This window comes from Aptenodytes patagonicus, chromosome 3 (assembly GCF_965638725.1).
Source record: "Aptenodytes patagonicus chromosome 3, bAptPat1.pri.cur, whole genome shotgun sequence".
Classification (NCBI taxonomy): Eukaryota; Metazoa; Chordata; class Aves; order Sphenisciformes; family Spheniscidae; genus Aptenodytes; species Aptenodytes patagonicus.
Window position 1 is genome coordinate 358,016 of NC_134951.1, and position 13,799 is coordinate 371,814.

The 13,799-nt window shown below is 60.2% G+C and overlaps 1 protein-coding gene across 1 annotated transcript; it reads right to left on the bottom strand.

Annotated features, from left to right (window-relative positions):
• Nucleotides 1-282: 282 nt before the first annotated feature.
• LOC143157633 (uridine-cytidine kinase-like 1) lies at nt 283-13,281 on the bottom strand. Its single transcript, XM_076332428.1, has 14 exons — nt 13,023-13,281; nt 12,762-12,868; nt 12,520-12,690; nt 11,872-11,943; nt 11,362-11,551; nt 11,191-11,252; nt 10,657-10,673; nt 8,798-8,896; nt 2,542-2,635; nt 2,377-2,439; nt 2,027-2,149; nt 1,842-1,949; nt 1,598-1,754; nt 283-1,458 (listed from the first exon to the last, which is right to left on the bottom strand). Exons 1-14 carry the CDS (start codon nt 13,279-13,281, stop codon nt 1,385-1,387), a joined length of 1,596 nt encoding a protein of 531 aa, XP_076188543.1. The 3' UTR covers nt 283-1,384.
• Between the last annotated feature and the right edge of the window lie 518 nt (nt 13,282-13,799).

A 13,799-nucleotide genomic window follows, 5' to 3' on the forward strand; every position in this document is an offset into this window, starting at 1 on the left:
CAGGCGCCGGCCCCGCGGCCTGTGCGCGCCCTGGGCCCGGCCTCCCCCCGCGGCGCGGTGGCACCCCTCTCACAGAGCCCCCCCACACACACACGGCGACACCCCCATCACACACCCCACACGCGTGGTGACACCCCTCTCACCCGCTCCAGCACCCCCAGCATGTGGCGACATCCCCATCACGCCCACGGTGACGCCCCCACGATGGGCAGCGTCCCCCGCCCGTCCCCGTGTTGCCCAGCCCCGGTGCGAGGCGACAGGCAGGAGGCGGCAGGCAGCAGCCCCAGGGGTCGCGCTGCTCCTTTATTGGGGTACAAAACAAAGGCAGCTGGGGCAGCGGGGAGGGGGCAGCGCCCCGGGGCTGGGGGTGCAGCAGAGCCTCTTCAGCCAGCAAAGGGGGGGTACAGGCCAGGCCCTGGACCCCAAGGCAGACAGACCCTGCTCCGGAGGCGTTCCCGCTGCCTCCGAGGGGGACATGAGGCCACTGCTGCCCTTTCAAAGAACCTGAGCAACAAGGGCGGCGGCGGCTGGGCAGACCACGGCCCCACAGCCGAGCCAGCCTCCCTCGCCACCCCTGGGATGCTGGGCACCAAGGAGCCCGCGGGGCCCACCCTTGCGGAGTTGGACAGCCCCGGCTGTCCAGGGGCTGGGACGACAGTGGGAGAGTGTTTGAATATCAAACCCTCCCGCTGGCACGGGGGCCGAAGGCAGCCCCTGCCCTCCCAGCACTGCCAGCCAGCCCAGAGCCCACGCGGGGCCTGGCCGGGGCAGGGAGGGGATGGAGTGTCAGATAGGTGGGGACAAGGTGGTTCCTTGAGGAGATCCCCAATCCCTGATGTTTTTCAAGTAGCTAGCCTGCCCTGCTGGACAGCCAGGTGGGCAGCTGCTCAAAATAAATACAAATAAATACAGATTCCAGCAAGGGAGCCTGGCCAGTGCCCAGCTAGGGCCTGGAGGAAGCCTTGAGGGGACCGGACCCCGTCCCCCTCCTCCCCAGGGAAGAGGGTGACCGGCCCCTCAGGCACAGGCCCCGGGGAGACCACCTCTCCCTCCCACAGGCACAGCCGCCCTGGGACACAGAGGCAGGTTGTGGAGGGGGAGGAACACCCCCCACCCCCCCCTCCCCCATGGGCTGTAGGAGCTGCCATCCCTCCCTCCATCCCTCCTCGGAGGGGAGGATTGACCCCGCAAGGGGCCGCTCCTGCAGGGTGGAGGGAGAGGCTGGCAGCAAAGGGCTCATCCTGCGGGGCAGGAGAGCCGGGGGCTGGCAGGACTGTGCTGCGGGTGGGTGGGCACAGGCTGGCAGCTCGGAGCCCCTCCTCAGGGCGGAGGCGGGGGGCCGGCCCCATGGCCAGCCCTGCTGGTGGCCCAGGGGCCAGCCAGCTCAGCAGTCCATGCCATCGCTCTCACACCAGGCAGAGGGGCCGTCAGTGCCGAAGTATCTGTCCCCAAAGTTACCTGAAGGACGAGGGGACAGAGTGAGGCAATGGCAGCACTGGCCCCGTCACAATTCCACCCCCCCAGGGCTCCCACAGTGTGCCCAGAGGGCACCCCACCAGACTGCCAGGGCGATGAACACACCCTTCTCCGCCCTCACCAATGCCTGGGATGATGTGGAATTCCTCGTTGATCCTCTTGTCTACGGCAGTGGTGATGATGTGGACACGGGGAAAGGCATAGGCCACGGAGTGCACCCCCATCTCTGCCATCAGCAGCGACAGCAGGAAGATCCTGTCCTCCTGCACGTCATGATCCTGCAGCACGCAGAGCTGTGAGAGCCTGGCCAGTGCCAGGAGGGCCACACACCCCCACCCCACACCTCACTGCCCCCGGCCCCTCACCAGCAGGACGCGCACTGCCATCATGGCCGCGGCTCCCGTGGAGACGGTGCTGTCCATGAGGATGACGTAGTCCTCACTGATCTCCTTGGGAAGGCGCAGGTAGTGGAGCTAAGGAGGGAAGGAGAGGTGGTCACCCATCCCGCGGTGCTGGGGGGCTCTGGGCCAGGGCAGTGGGCGCCGCTCACCTCAGGCTCCCCCGTGTCGTGGTTGGTCTGGATCAGGATCTTGCCCAGGCGGATGTCCTTGCACACAGCAGTGAGGGCCTGCTCCATGGTCTCCCCTGCTCGCAGGATGGACACGCCTGTGATCTGGGGAAGGGACAAGAACACGTCTGCCTGGTGCTGCGCAAGGGAAGCAGCCGCTCCAGTGAGCTCCTGAGGCTCCAGCACCATGGGAGGGGGGGAACAAGCCCTGCCGAGCAGCTCGTCTGCACAGGGACGGACCCCAGGAGCCACCAGTTTTTCCTAGTCAGTGCCAACCCGAGATGGGTCAGCCGCGTGCTTGTGGGGAGAAAGGGGCCAGGACAATGTCTCACCCTCTGCCTGTGGAACCGCTTTCCTTCGTACATTGTCCCCTGGGGCGTCTCCACAGTGACCGACTGCAGAAAGGGGAGGAGAAGGGAGTGTGGATGAAGCTGGGCCCCCGCATGGCCCGGGGGCTCAGGAGGGAAGAGACATGGCCCTGAGGGGTGGTTGCTCACCTTCAGTGGCAGAAAGGAAAGGGCATGTTCAATCAACAGCCTCATCAGGCGCTTGGAGTAGAAGATGAATTCGTCCCTTGTCGTGTCCTTGTTCCTGTTGAGGGAGGACACCCACGTGAGACGAGCAGAGTCCCTGCTCCACCCCGCAGATGGCAAATGGGGCTCTAGAGAAAGGCTGGCATGAACAGAGCGCAGTCCGTGGGAACCTGGAAGCTCTTGGGGAGGAGACACAGTCAGTAATCATTGATGTTTCAGGGCTTGCTGAAGACCTAAGGTGCTGTCTAGAAAGGATCACATGGTCAAGAAATGTGTTCAGTTCCCCTGGAAGGGGGACACAAAGCCTGCAGCAGATCACACAGATCAGATAAAGTGAAAGGATGCCACGCGATGCTGCTCAGTCCTCTTCGGGACACGGGACAGTTCAGAGCTGACTCTGCATGGTGGGCTAGCTAGACTAGCAAAGTGAATAAAGCCAACAGCAAAAAGGAGGGATAAGTGAGCATAACATGAGTAGCCTGGTGTAGATGTACATCCTGACCCTGAACAGAGATGAGGCAGGTGCCTGAGAAGCAAGCGTAGAGTTGCAGCATTACTCGCTCCGAGCATGACCTCTAATCGCTGCTGAATCTCTGCTGAGGATTTGCAGGGCTGGAGATTTAGGACATAACTGCTGACTACGTGGAAAGAGCCAGGAGAAAAACAGGGGGGGTGGGAGCCGCAGAACGTCAGGCAGCACCATCAGTTCTTGGGGCAACAGAAACTCAGGAGCAAGCGGCAAGTGTTTTGCACGGGCCCTGTCAGGGGAACACAAGGTGGAACAGGAGCACACCCAGGACGGTCCACGGCACAGCAGGACAGCTGGCTCCAGGAGCACCTCAACGTGGAAAAGACCAGACTGCACCACGGCCAAGAGTAGCTGGGTTACCTGACATCGGTAATGGGAAAACATCTGACGCGTTCTCAACTCCTCTCCGTTTACGTACCAAGTCAGAGATAAACTACTGCCAGGAACCAGACAGATTTGGAAATACCTGGCATTAGCTCATCACAACACTGAAGTGCTGAGGGCAGCAAGAAACAAAATAAATAAAATAAATAGAAAACAGAATAAAACCACAATGAGATTGTAATTCACAGGAAACCTCCCCTTCTCCTTCAGGAGGAGTAAAGCCAACTGTATGCGCCTGCGTGCTAATCCCAGTGCCAGGGGCAGAGGGGGAAAGAGGCTGGCTTTTCTTATTGGGAGCGTTTTGACCATCAGCACACATCCGTGTTGTAGTCTAACTCGTTCATCATGCACAAAACCTTGCATTTCCTGCAACACACGGTTCTCAAAGCACAGTAACACGAGCGTGTACAGCGCTTCACTTAAGGACAGGCAGAACCGTCCCAGTCCCATGTTACTCAGAGGATATTTTCAGCTGAGCAGAACAGGTCCTCCACCAGCACTGTCAGTGTCAAGTGCCTGAAGGCAAAGTACCTACAGCAAGAGGTTGCTCAGCAGGAAAAGGAGGAGAATCTGCAATTTGTTTGTCATTTAAAACGTGACCATAAAGATCCACCAGTGTCCATCTATACCTCTCTCAGTCTGTGGCTGCTTTGGCAAAAGAGTAAGTAGCAGGTTGTAACGTAAGTGTCATTTTACTGGAGAACCGTCAAGAACAAGCTTCTGGCTCCCTGGCTGAACAATAACCAAGAGGCAGACTGACACCGAAGGACTGTGGTTAACAAGATGCAGCTGAAACCTCTTTTCTCTTCTGTGACCTGTGTTTAAAGCAGTGCAGCCTGTGTACACCCCTGGTATTTTCTGGAGAACGTAAGAAACAAAGGAACCCTACAGACATTTGCCAGTTTCCAGATGGAAGAGGTGGAACTGGCAACAGTCCAGAAGAGGCAGAAGGATATTGAATATTTTTACTCTGTATTTTAAGACATCATCTGCCACTTCTCACACCTCACATCTCACCACGATGACAGACAGCCCAGCCAACAGTGCTCAGGAGAAGGATAAACAGTCACTACCATCCCGAGATATTTTTGCAGACAGACCTGGGTAGCTCGCACCCAAGAGCTCTGCAATTACCAGAAAACCTGACTAACGTGGACAATTCCAACAAGCCAGGGGACAGTGCGGCCCTCCCAGGGACGTCGGAAAATCAGTTCTGGTCTGGGAGAAACAGGCGCCCTTGCCTACAGCTCTTCAGCGTGGGCTGTCAGCACACGTGCTCCCCCACGGGTGGGCTTCACCCACATGCTCACCCTCGGTAGCTTCTGAAGCACCGCCCGAGCTCCAGGTGCGCAAGCCCGGCAGCAGCCCTGCCTCCACGGGCAGTCTCTCCCAGCCAGCTGTCCCTGACAAGTCCCACACTGGCCCTGTTGGCCCCGGGGCCACTCTGCCATGGACGGGCACAGTTGGCCATCCCGGCCAGCCTCCGACCTGGGTGGGACAGGCCCGTCGGTGCTCCCACAGAGGCAAGTTCCTCCGCAGCCTCCAAAAGGCGTCCCGGGGATGGAGGAGTATCCTCGGTCCCTGCACCGCGAAAGCCCCAGCATGCCTCCCTTTTTGGGCAGACACAAAGACAACCGAGAAACTTCTCCTCACCCAGGGGACAAGCAACCGTCGATGATGCAAGGGGGAAGGGGTGCTGCAAGGGAGGGCAGCCCTGACATCCTGCAACAGCAGCGGAGGACCCTCCCCACGGCATGGAGGCACGGCTGGAGCGATCCCGCTCTCTGACTGCTAAGAGCGCTCCCAAAGGGGACGCCGCTGTCTGCACACCAGGCCCGCTCACCCCTCCATGTAACAGCATGGGCTCGGACCCTCCTGCCATTGCCCAGGCGAAGCCTGAGGGCACGCACTGCTCCAGGCTCTGCCCACCCTCTCAGTGGAGGGGGCAGCCGAACCACGGGCAGCGCGCACACTCCCACAAGCCGGGAGCCCACAGCTGGGCACAGCAGCACTGCAGCCAGCAGCTCCTGAGAACCTCGATCTTCCCTGGCACTCTCAGCAGGAGATGGCAGGAAAGCACCGGCTGGCCTGACAGGGACCAGCAAGCACCTGGCTGGGAGCCTGAACATGGTGTCAGCTTAGCTCACGAATAGGACTGTCTGTAGCTGAAAGCCAGCCATCGCATTCAGGCCCCTGGGAAACTTGAGCATGGACAGGTTTCATGTCTGAACCACCTTCTCTGGCATTGGTAACTGCCCAGCACGCAGGGAGCACCTCACTCTGCCCCTCACTGAAGCACCAACAGCCACAGGCTTCTCAAGGGCAGCTCCAGCGCAGGACAACATGTCCTGCCAGAGCACAAAGTCCAAAGGCTCAGGCCAGAGCAAACTTGCTAAGAGAGGCAGGTGACCCACACCACCCACAGGCTGTGCCGCAGGGGATGTCCCGGAGCCTTTCCACGAGCGTGTGGGTACCAAGATGCAAGCGGTGGAAAGGAACTGCCGTTCTCCTGTGGCAGAGAGAGACAGAGATGCTTCAGCGCTGTTGGGGGGCAGAAAGGACTGTTCAGGCCCTGCAGAGTCCTGATGGGTGGCACAAAATGCTCCTATTGACTCTGGCGATCTGGAGCCGATACCGAAGCGTCTTGTAAGTTGGAAGATATGACCCATACCCTTATTACACTGTCCATCTTCAGCCTGATCATGAATAAAATCATTCAGCTACTCTAGTGCAGTACTATTTTTCAGTTTCCGCCTCTCCACAATAACAGAAAATCACTCTGGAAACCACTTCTCCCCGAGATGCCAAGCCTGAATTTGCCATGACTATACTCAGTGAGATGCTCATCTGCTGCCACAACATAATCTTCCAGGAGGGCCCTCAGAGACAGAAGGCTGAAGCACAGAAGAGCCTCCAGTGTTGAACAACAGGGAAACAACGTTGGCCAGCAGCAGCCTGGCAAGCCGAGATCAACAGGCTGTCTCCAAGGGAGCCGCACTGGGAAAGGCAGGATGGAAAAAGGGAGGCTGGAGGGAAATCCTGGTTCACAGCTCTCATACAACCACAGATGCCTGGTTTGGTGTGCCAAGGCACTCCAAAAGGCAGTACTGGTAGGAGCACCAGCACTCCACAAGAGCCGCCACTGCGGAAAGGGGCTGACAGCACCGTGGCAGCCAGAATGAAGACGAGAGATCAGATTTGCCAAGACACAGTAACTTCACGCACCGAGATGCAGGAAGCTTGGCAAAAGGCATGCATTTGATCCCCTGCCAGTCTGGACCTCTCCAGGGAGCCCAGGAGAATGTCAGCAGGCATGCAGCAGCGCCTCTGGAGCAGAGGGAAGCCCAGAGAGTCACGCATGAGGACCATTAACAGTTCCACACCATGCTGAAGTCACGCAGAAGCAAATGAGCACTGCCAAGTATCACCTACAAGCACCAGAAATACAAGCTGCCTTGCTGTTGCTGAATACAGAACTTTTTACCAGAAGAGTTCCTCAGCTTAGAGATCTTAGTAACAGCACTGCTTGAGCTTTCCTTGCTTTCTTGGGCTGCAGCAGGATTTGAGGGGGTGGCTGACAGGCCAAGTCAACGCCCCTCATAAATGTGGTATTTTTCATTTACCATCTGGAAGAGGCAAAGTCCGCCTTCCCACAGCCCTGCCGCTCACACCAGCCAGCTCCAGAAGCACAGTGCTGCTACAGTAACTCGAGATCAGCGGCGCTGCTGGACTCCAACCACAGCCTGCATGGGTTTGACCCCCTCCCTCCCCGGGGCAGCTGAACAAACTCCTAAGCCTAAGCAGATTAAGGTTATTAGACGCTTGTGGCATAAAGGCGGAGGCACAACAGGCCATTCCCAGCAAGGCAAAAGGATGCAGACTTCATGGAGGAAGATGGGAACAGCAGCTACAGATGAGAGAGGATTCAGTGCCCGCCCACAGTGCTGTCCCTTCGGGGCAAGGGCTGGTCAAACCTGGCCCTTGGCACTGCTAACAGATCAGCCAAGGCTCATGTTCGTCTGAGAGCAGCACATACCAGCATCAAGCTGTTGGCTTTCCTGAGGGAACAGGAGGAGCCCTAGGTAAAAAGTCCGTGCCAGAGCCTGTGAACAGGAAGGCTAGAGGCGGGGCAGGCTGCCACACAAAGACTTGCATTCTTCTCTCCCTGCATAACCCAGGGTAAGGGAAAACTGCTCCTTTGCAAGCAAACAACATTCAGCCTCTGGAGGTGCTGTTCCCCCAGGATCTCCCTTCGACCTTCATCTACCACTGAGCGCACAGACAGCAGATGAGCTAGAAAAATCATCTCAGGCCATGAAGAAGCCACTGCCAGAGCACTGCAGCAAGACGACGCTGGAGGGACATGGTCCTATCTGCTCCAGAGTTCCCTTAGCTGGACCTGAACACAGAGCTACTAGAAGTCCACAGCCTAGGCATGAGGTACGTGGGCTTCAGACACTGGCACAGGTCCCTGCCCAGTGCACATAAGGTGCCACATCACCTGGCGAGGCACATCACCTGGCTTTTACTGTTGTGATCCACCTTTGGAGCCTGCGCTTCAACAGAGAGGAGTCACAGGAGGAGCCTGGAAAAGGAACACCTTGCTTCCTACAAGGAGGTGCACAGCCTGCACACGGTCATGAGGTTACATTCTCCAAACCAACACATGGGCGCCGGTAGCCAGCCATAGTGTGAGCAGGCGCAGGAGAAGAGTCCTGCTAAGCTCAGCATCCCCTTTCTGTTTTATAACCCAGTGACAGAAATGCAGACAGAGGCTGCAAGCTTCTGCAACCGCAGTAACAAGGAACGTCTTAGTAGTCTCACAGGATTCAGCTCTTGACCCTACACTAATGCTACTGTCACCTGGAAAAAAGGAGCATCGGTGGGGAATGAAAAGATCAAGTGAGCGGCAAAGTCATGGAAGCAGCAGGCTGGGTCCCTTCTGTAAGCTGGCTCTAAAACCAAGTGCCTCAGGAGAAGGGCAGCAAGGGCACCTCACCCCGTGCCACCAGCCACTAGGCCTGTACTCCAGCTAGGAAAGAGCTAACCAGTCTCCTCTCATCGTAAGAAAAACCTGCCCGTGGCTCAGAAGTCACCCCAGGGCAGATGCGCCAAGGTCTTGTCACCAAAAAAGTGTCCACAGGCCAGAGCCAGCTCTGTTCAGCAGTTCTGCTCCAAGAAAACACCTATATCTGAAGCTCTAAAGGCAGAGGAAAAAAAACTCACGCCAGGTTTTGTAGTGTGATCCTACAAAACAGCCCTTCTGTGAGGGACACAGAAGAAATCCTGAAGGAGGCAGGGACCTACCTGATGATGGTGTGCATGCCTCGCACCTGCGGCGTGTTCTCCAGGACACTCAGCGTCTTTGGCAGGGGCTGCCCTTGGTGGGCAGAGGCCAGAGCTGCCCTGCAACAAGGAAGCAGTGATCAGAGCTGCACAGCACATGCACACAGAGTCACTGTGCTGGACCCCCTCAGAGTAGGGCACGGCCCCCGACCGAAGGAAGACTCCTCCCAGAGAACCTACTGCACAGGCTGGACACCAGAAAGCGCTTGGCCTTCCCGCTCTGATCTCTAGGAAAGCCCCACATCTGATACCAGGTATGAGATTCCAACGCAGTACCAGCCCGCAAAACTGGGGCAAACCTCCCCTGACCACAAATCCAGCTGTCAGCAGCCTCCGCACACACGAGCCTCTGCCAGCACCTGGGGAGCGGGAGCAGCTGCTCTGCACAAGCAAGACCTTGCTACGTATCCTGGGACAGGGCTGCTTTGGCTGCACTGAGGTACGAGGACTCTCCTACTGAGGCTGCCTACACAGTGTCCCAGAGAACAGGGAGGACTGTCCAGGGCACTTCTCCCATAGAAGGGAGCAGCCTGGAGCACTCCAACATTCAGGGCAGGAACCATGCTCCAGAAAGGGACAGGAGCAGCGCAGGGAGCCAGTCACACAAGTCAAGCATAGCTGCTGTGGGATGGGTTACACAGGAGCCTGCAGCCACAGCGAGACACCCCCCAAGAAACTGCACGCAGAGCGGCCATGCTCAGGCATCTCAGCAAAGCCGTGGCCAGCAGGGACAGAGAAGAATCATAGAATCACAGAATCATTAAGGTTGGAAGAGACCTCTAAGATCATCGAGTCCAACCGTTGACCCAACACCCCCATGCCCACTAAACCATGTCCCTAAGTGCCGCTTCTACTCGTCTTTTAAATACTTCCAGGGATGGGGACTCAACCACTTCCCTGGGCAGCCTGTTCCAATGTTTCACCACTCTTTCAGTAAAGACATTTTTCCTCATGTCCAATCTAAACCTCCCCTGGCACAACTTGAGGCCATTTCCTCTCATCCTATCGCTAGTTACTTGGGAGAAGAGACCAACACCCACCTCGCTACAACCTCCTTTCAGGTGGTTGTAGAGAGCGATGAGGTCTCCCCTCAGCCTCCTTTTCTCCAGGCTAAACAGTCCCAGTTCCCTCAGCCACTCCTCATCAGACTTGTTCTCCAGACCCCTCACCAGCCTCGTTGCCCTTCTCTGGACACGCTCCAGCACCTCGACGTCCTTCTTGTAGTGAGGGGCCCAAAACTGAACACAGTATTCGAGGTGCAGCCTCACCAGGGCCGAGTACAGGGGCACGATCACTTCCCTGCTCCTGCTGGCCACACTATTGCTGATACAGGCCAGGATGCCATTGGCCTTCTTGGCCGCCTGGGCACACTGCCGGCTCATGTTCAGCCGGCTGTCGACCAGCACCCCAGGTCCTTTTCCGACAGGCAGCTTTCGAGCCACTCTTCCCCAAGCCTGTAGCGTTGCATGGGGTTGTTGTGGCCGAAGTGCAGGACCCGGCACTTGGCCTTGTTGAACCTCATCCAGTTGGCCTGGGCCCATCGATCCAGCCTGTCCAGGTCCCTCTGCAGAGCCTTCCTACCCTCGAGCAGATCAACACTCCCGCCCAACTTGGTGTTGTCTGCAAACTGACTGAGGGTGCACTCAATCCCCTCATGCAGATCATCGATAAAGATACTGAACAAGACCGGCCCCAGTACTGAGCCCTGGGGAACACCACTCGTGAAAGAGAGGCAGAACTCAGAGAAGAGCGGGTGCTGACAGCCCTCCACCCCCAGCCCAGGAACCGGCCCCTCTGCGGCTGGCAGGGTCCTCACATACCTGACAGTGATCTCGCGCTGGGTGGTAGAGCAGAGTCATCCAGCGTGGCAAAAGGGGAAAGAAAGGACACCCAGTCACTGCACCGGCCAGGCACAGCCACCAGGCAGCCCCAGTCCACTCCCACCCCTTCTCCTGGAGCTAAACCAAGAGCAGGAAAACCACTGCTGTGCACAGCTGGGAGGCAAGGGCGGGCTGCCGAGGCGCAGCCAGCGGCAAGCGAGGTAGGGACAGCTGAGATCAGAAGAGCTGACTGGGACCGAGGGAGACAGCAGGCGAACGAGGCCAGGCCAGACCGCAAGTGCCAGGCGTCACTGCCAGGGCAGGTGCTGCACCCAGACCTGTCTCCATTTCCCCAGCCCCCGTGTCGCAGTTCTGTCTGCCCTGAGAGCTGCGCTAAGACCTTTTGTAAAGAGAGAGAGGCAACACCAAGAGCCTCTGGGTGCTCCAGGAGCACAGGGCTGTGAGCAGCCACATCCTCCCCTCTGCATGCAGAATCCTCCTCGCCCGCGTTAGCAGCAATCCACCACACCTCACCTTCTCCAGCTGGCTGTGCACATGCTGCACAATGAGGTCCAGGGCCACAAAGTTCTCCCCACCTGACAGGAGAGCGGAGAAGGCAGGTCAGACACATGCTGACCCAACTCCATCCCAGGACACCCACACCTGATGCTCGGGTCAGGTCTGCCAAACACAGCGCAGTCTCACCCCTGGGCACTACGATGTCGGCGACCTGCACGGTTGGCTCGATGTACTGCTCGAAGGCTGGCTTCACAAACTTGTTGTATTGCTTGATGACACCCACGATGTCACGTCCACGTTCCATGATGTCGCGTTGCAGCCGCCGCACCAGCCGGATGTCAGAGTCCGTGTCCACAAACACTTTCATGTCCAGGAGCTGGAAAACTGGGAGGGGTGAGCACCCCCTATGCAGCCCCCCGTCAGTCCTGCCTTGTTCCCCTCGTCCACAGCCCAGCCAGGTCTGACCACCCACAGCAATGGCATCCAGCGCTGCCTCCCCTGAAGCCTCTGACACGGAGGTGCTCTGCCAGCAAGCGGTGAGTGACCTCTCCCTCCGCAGCCCCCGGCCATCACCCTGCCCCAGCAGCACCGAGGGCTGGGCCAGGACAGTGCTCATCCCACCTGCAGCACACCACTGCATGCCTCCTCCCACGCCACGCACCGAGATGGGCCGCCAGCCGCATCAGGCAGCGATACCTTCAGCAACTCCTTGTTTGCAAAAGCCAGTATCCCTTCAAACACAATGACGTTGGCCCCATACACCGTTTTCTGTGGGCAGATAAAAGCCGTACTCATCTTGCCCCCCTCACGCACACTGCAGCAACCCCAACACTCGGCACAGACAGCACCTCAACTCCTGACCCACGCTGGGCTCTCGCCACCCATGGGCGGAACTCCCCATAACCATCCTACATCACCCAACCTTTAAGGGCCCTTTTTATCACCCCTGCACTCGATACCCCAGCCCTGCATTGACCCAGAACCCAGAGCCTTGCTCCAGAACCACAAACCTCTGCCCAACCCCAGCCCCCATCCTCCCTACACTCCTTTATGCTCCACACTGCAGCCTCTCCCCAAACTCTGTGCTGGCCCCTGTTTCCATGTCCGTCTCTGTGCCTCCGTGCTCCCTCCCTGCCTCTACACCCCCAATACCCCCAGAGTGACACTCCCGCACCTGATGGCCCCCCGCCCCTCCCTCTCTCCCTTTGCCCTCCCAGGCCCCACAGCCCTGCACTCCCTACCCCTGCCCCGCAGGTGTGTCCCCCCCCTTCCCGGGGGCTCTCCCCACAGCACCTGGCCCGCCTGCCCTCCCGGGACCTGGCCCGGCTCCCCTGCGGCACCCACCCACTCGCGGCGGCGGCTGTGCGTGGTGAAATCGTAGACCGGCACCTTCACGCTCTTGCCCTTCTTGAGCTTGCGGAGGACACTGACGAGCAGCTCGAAGTCAAAGGCGTCGGGGTGGTCAAAGTTGTAGTCGCTGCGGGCTGCCAGCGCCTGCTGCCCCTCGTCCAGCACCTGTGGGCACCGTCACCGCTCAGCGCCACGCCAGCCCCCCCCCCCCCGACCCACAGGGTCCCGGACCTCACCTTGTAGAAGGAGTCCATGGAGAGCAGCACGACCCAGGGCACGTCCAGCGCCTCTATGATCCGCGTCGCCACCGTCGTCTTGCCCGAGGCGCTGCCGCCGCACAGGCCTGGGGGCGAGCGGGTGGTGGCACCGCGGTGGCTGCGGCCCGGCCCCGGCTCCGGCTCCATCCCTTCCCCGGCCCCAGCTCCGGCCCCGGCTCCATCCCTTCCCCGGCCCGGGTCCCGGCCCCGTCTCCGTGCCTTCCCCAGCCCGCCGCTCACCGATGACGAAGGCCTCGTCCACGGGCGCGCCGGTCTCGCTGTACCAGGGCGGCCGCCCGGCCGTGTAAATGGTCCGCTTGCTGGTGCGCAGGAGCGGCGGCTCCGGCTTGCACTGGCTGGCGGTCCGCCGCCGCGGGGACGGCGCCAGCGGCAGCCGGCTCAGCAGCGAGCCCAGCGGGCCGGGGCCGGGGCCGGGGCCGCGCTCGGGGCCCGCCGCGCCCCACGCGCCGCGCCGCTCCTCCGCGCCCGCCGCCGCCATCTCCCCGCGCCGCCACGGGCCGGGCCGGGCGGGACGGGCCGCGGGGGCTGCCGGGACGGGCCGCGGCCGCACACGGCTCCCGGCGGCCCCCGCGGCCCCGCCCGCGCCCCGCCCCGCCGCCCGCGCGAGCCCCGCGCCGCGGGCAGCGGCTCCTCGTGCTGCGGAGGCGTCTCCCACTGGCCCCCGCGGGCCGCCCGCCCCGGAGCCGGGACAGCCGGGCCGGGGCCCCCTCCGGCTCCGGCAAGGTTACCGGGCCCCCTCCCCGGCGCTGCTCCCGCGGCCTCGTGCCCAACACCCCCAGACCGGCGGAGGCCGGGCCCCGCTGGGGTTCCCCCGGTGCAACCCCCCCGCTCCGGCCGGGCCACCCGGAGCTGCTGCCCAGGACCACGACCAGAGTCTCCAGGGACGGAGATCCCACCACCTCCCTGGGCAGCCTGTGCCCGTGTCACCCTCACACTGAGGACTGTCCCCCGCTGTCCAGAGGGACCCTCCTGGGGTCCAGTTTGTGCCCATGGCCT

Bases quoted from the DNA above. Each gene is read 5' to 3' on its own strand.
- LOC143157633 (XM_076332428.1), bottom strand. From the start codon at position 13,281: ATGGCGGCGGCGGGCGCGGAGGAGCGGCGCGGCGCGTGGGGCGCGGCG. The intron at 1,950-2,026 runs GTGAGCGGCGCC...TTCCCTCCTTAG, and splicing joins ACGACACGGGGGAGCCTGAG to CTCCACTACCTGCGCCTTCC. The intron at 1,459-1,597 runs GTGAGGGCGGAG...CTCGTCCTTCAG, and splicing joins CCACATCATCCCAGGCATTG to GTAACTTTGGGGACAGATAC.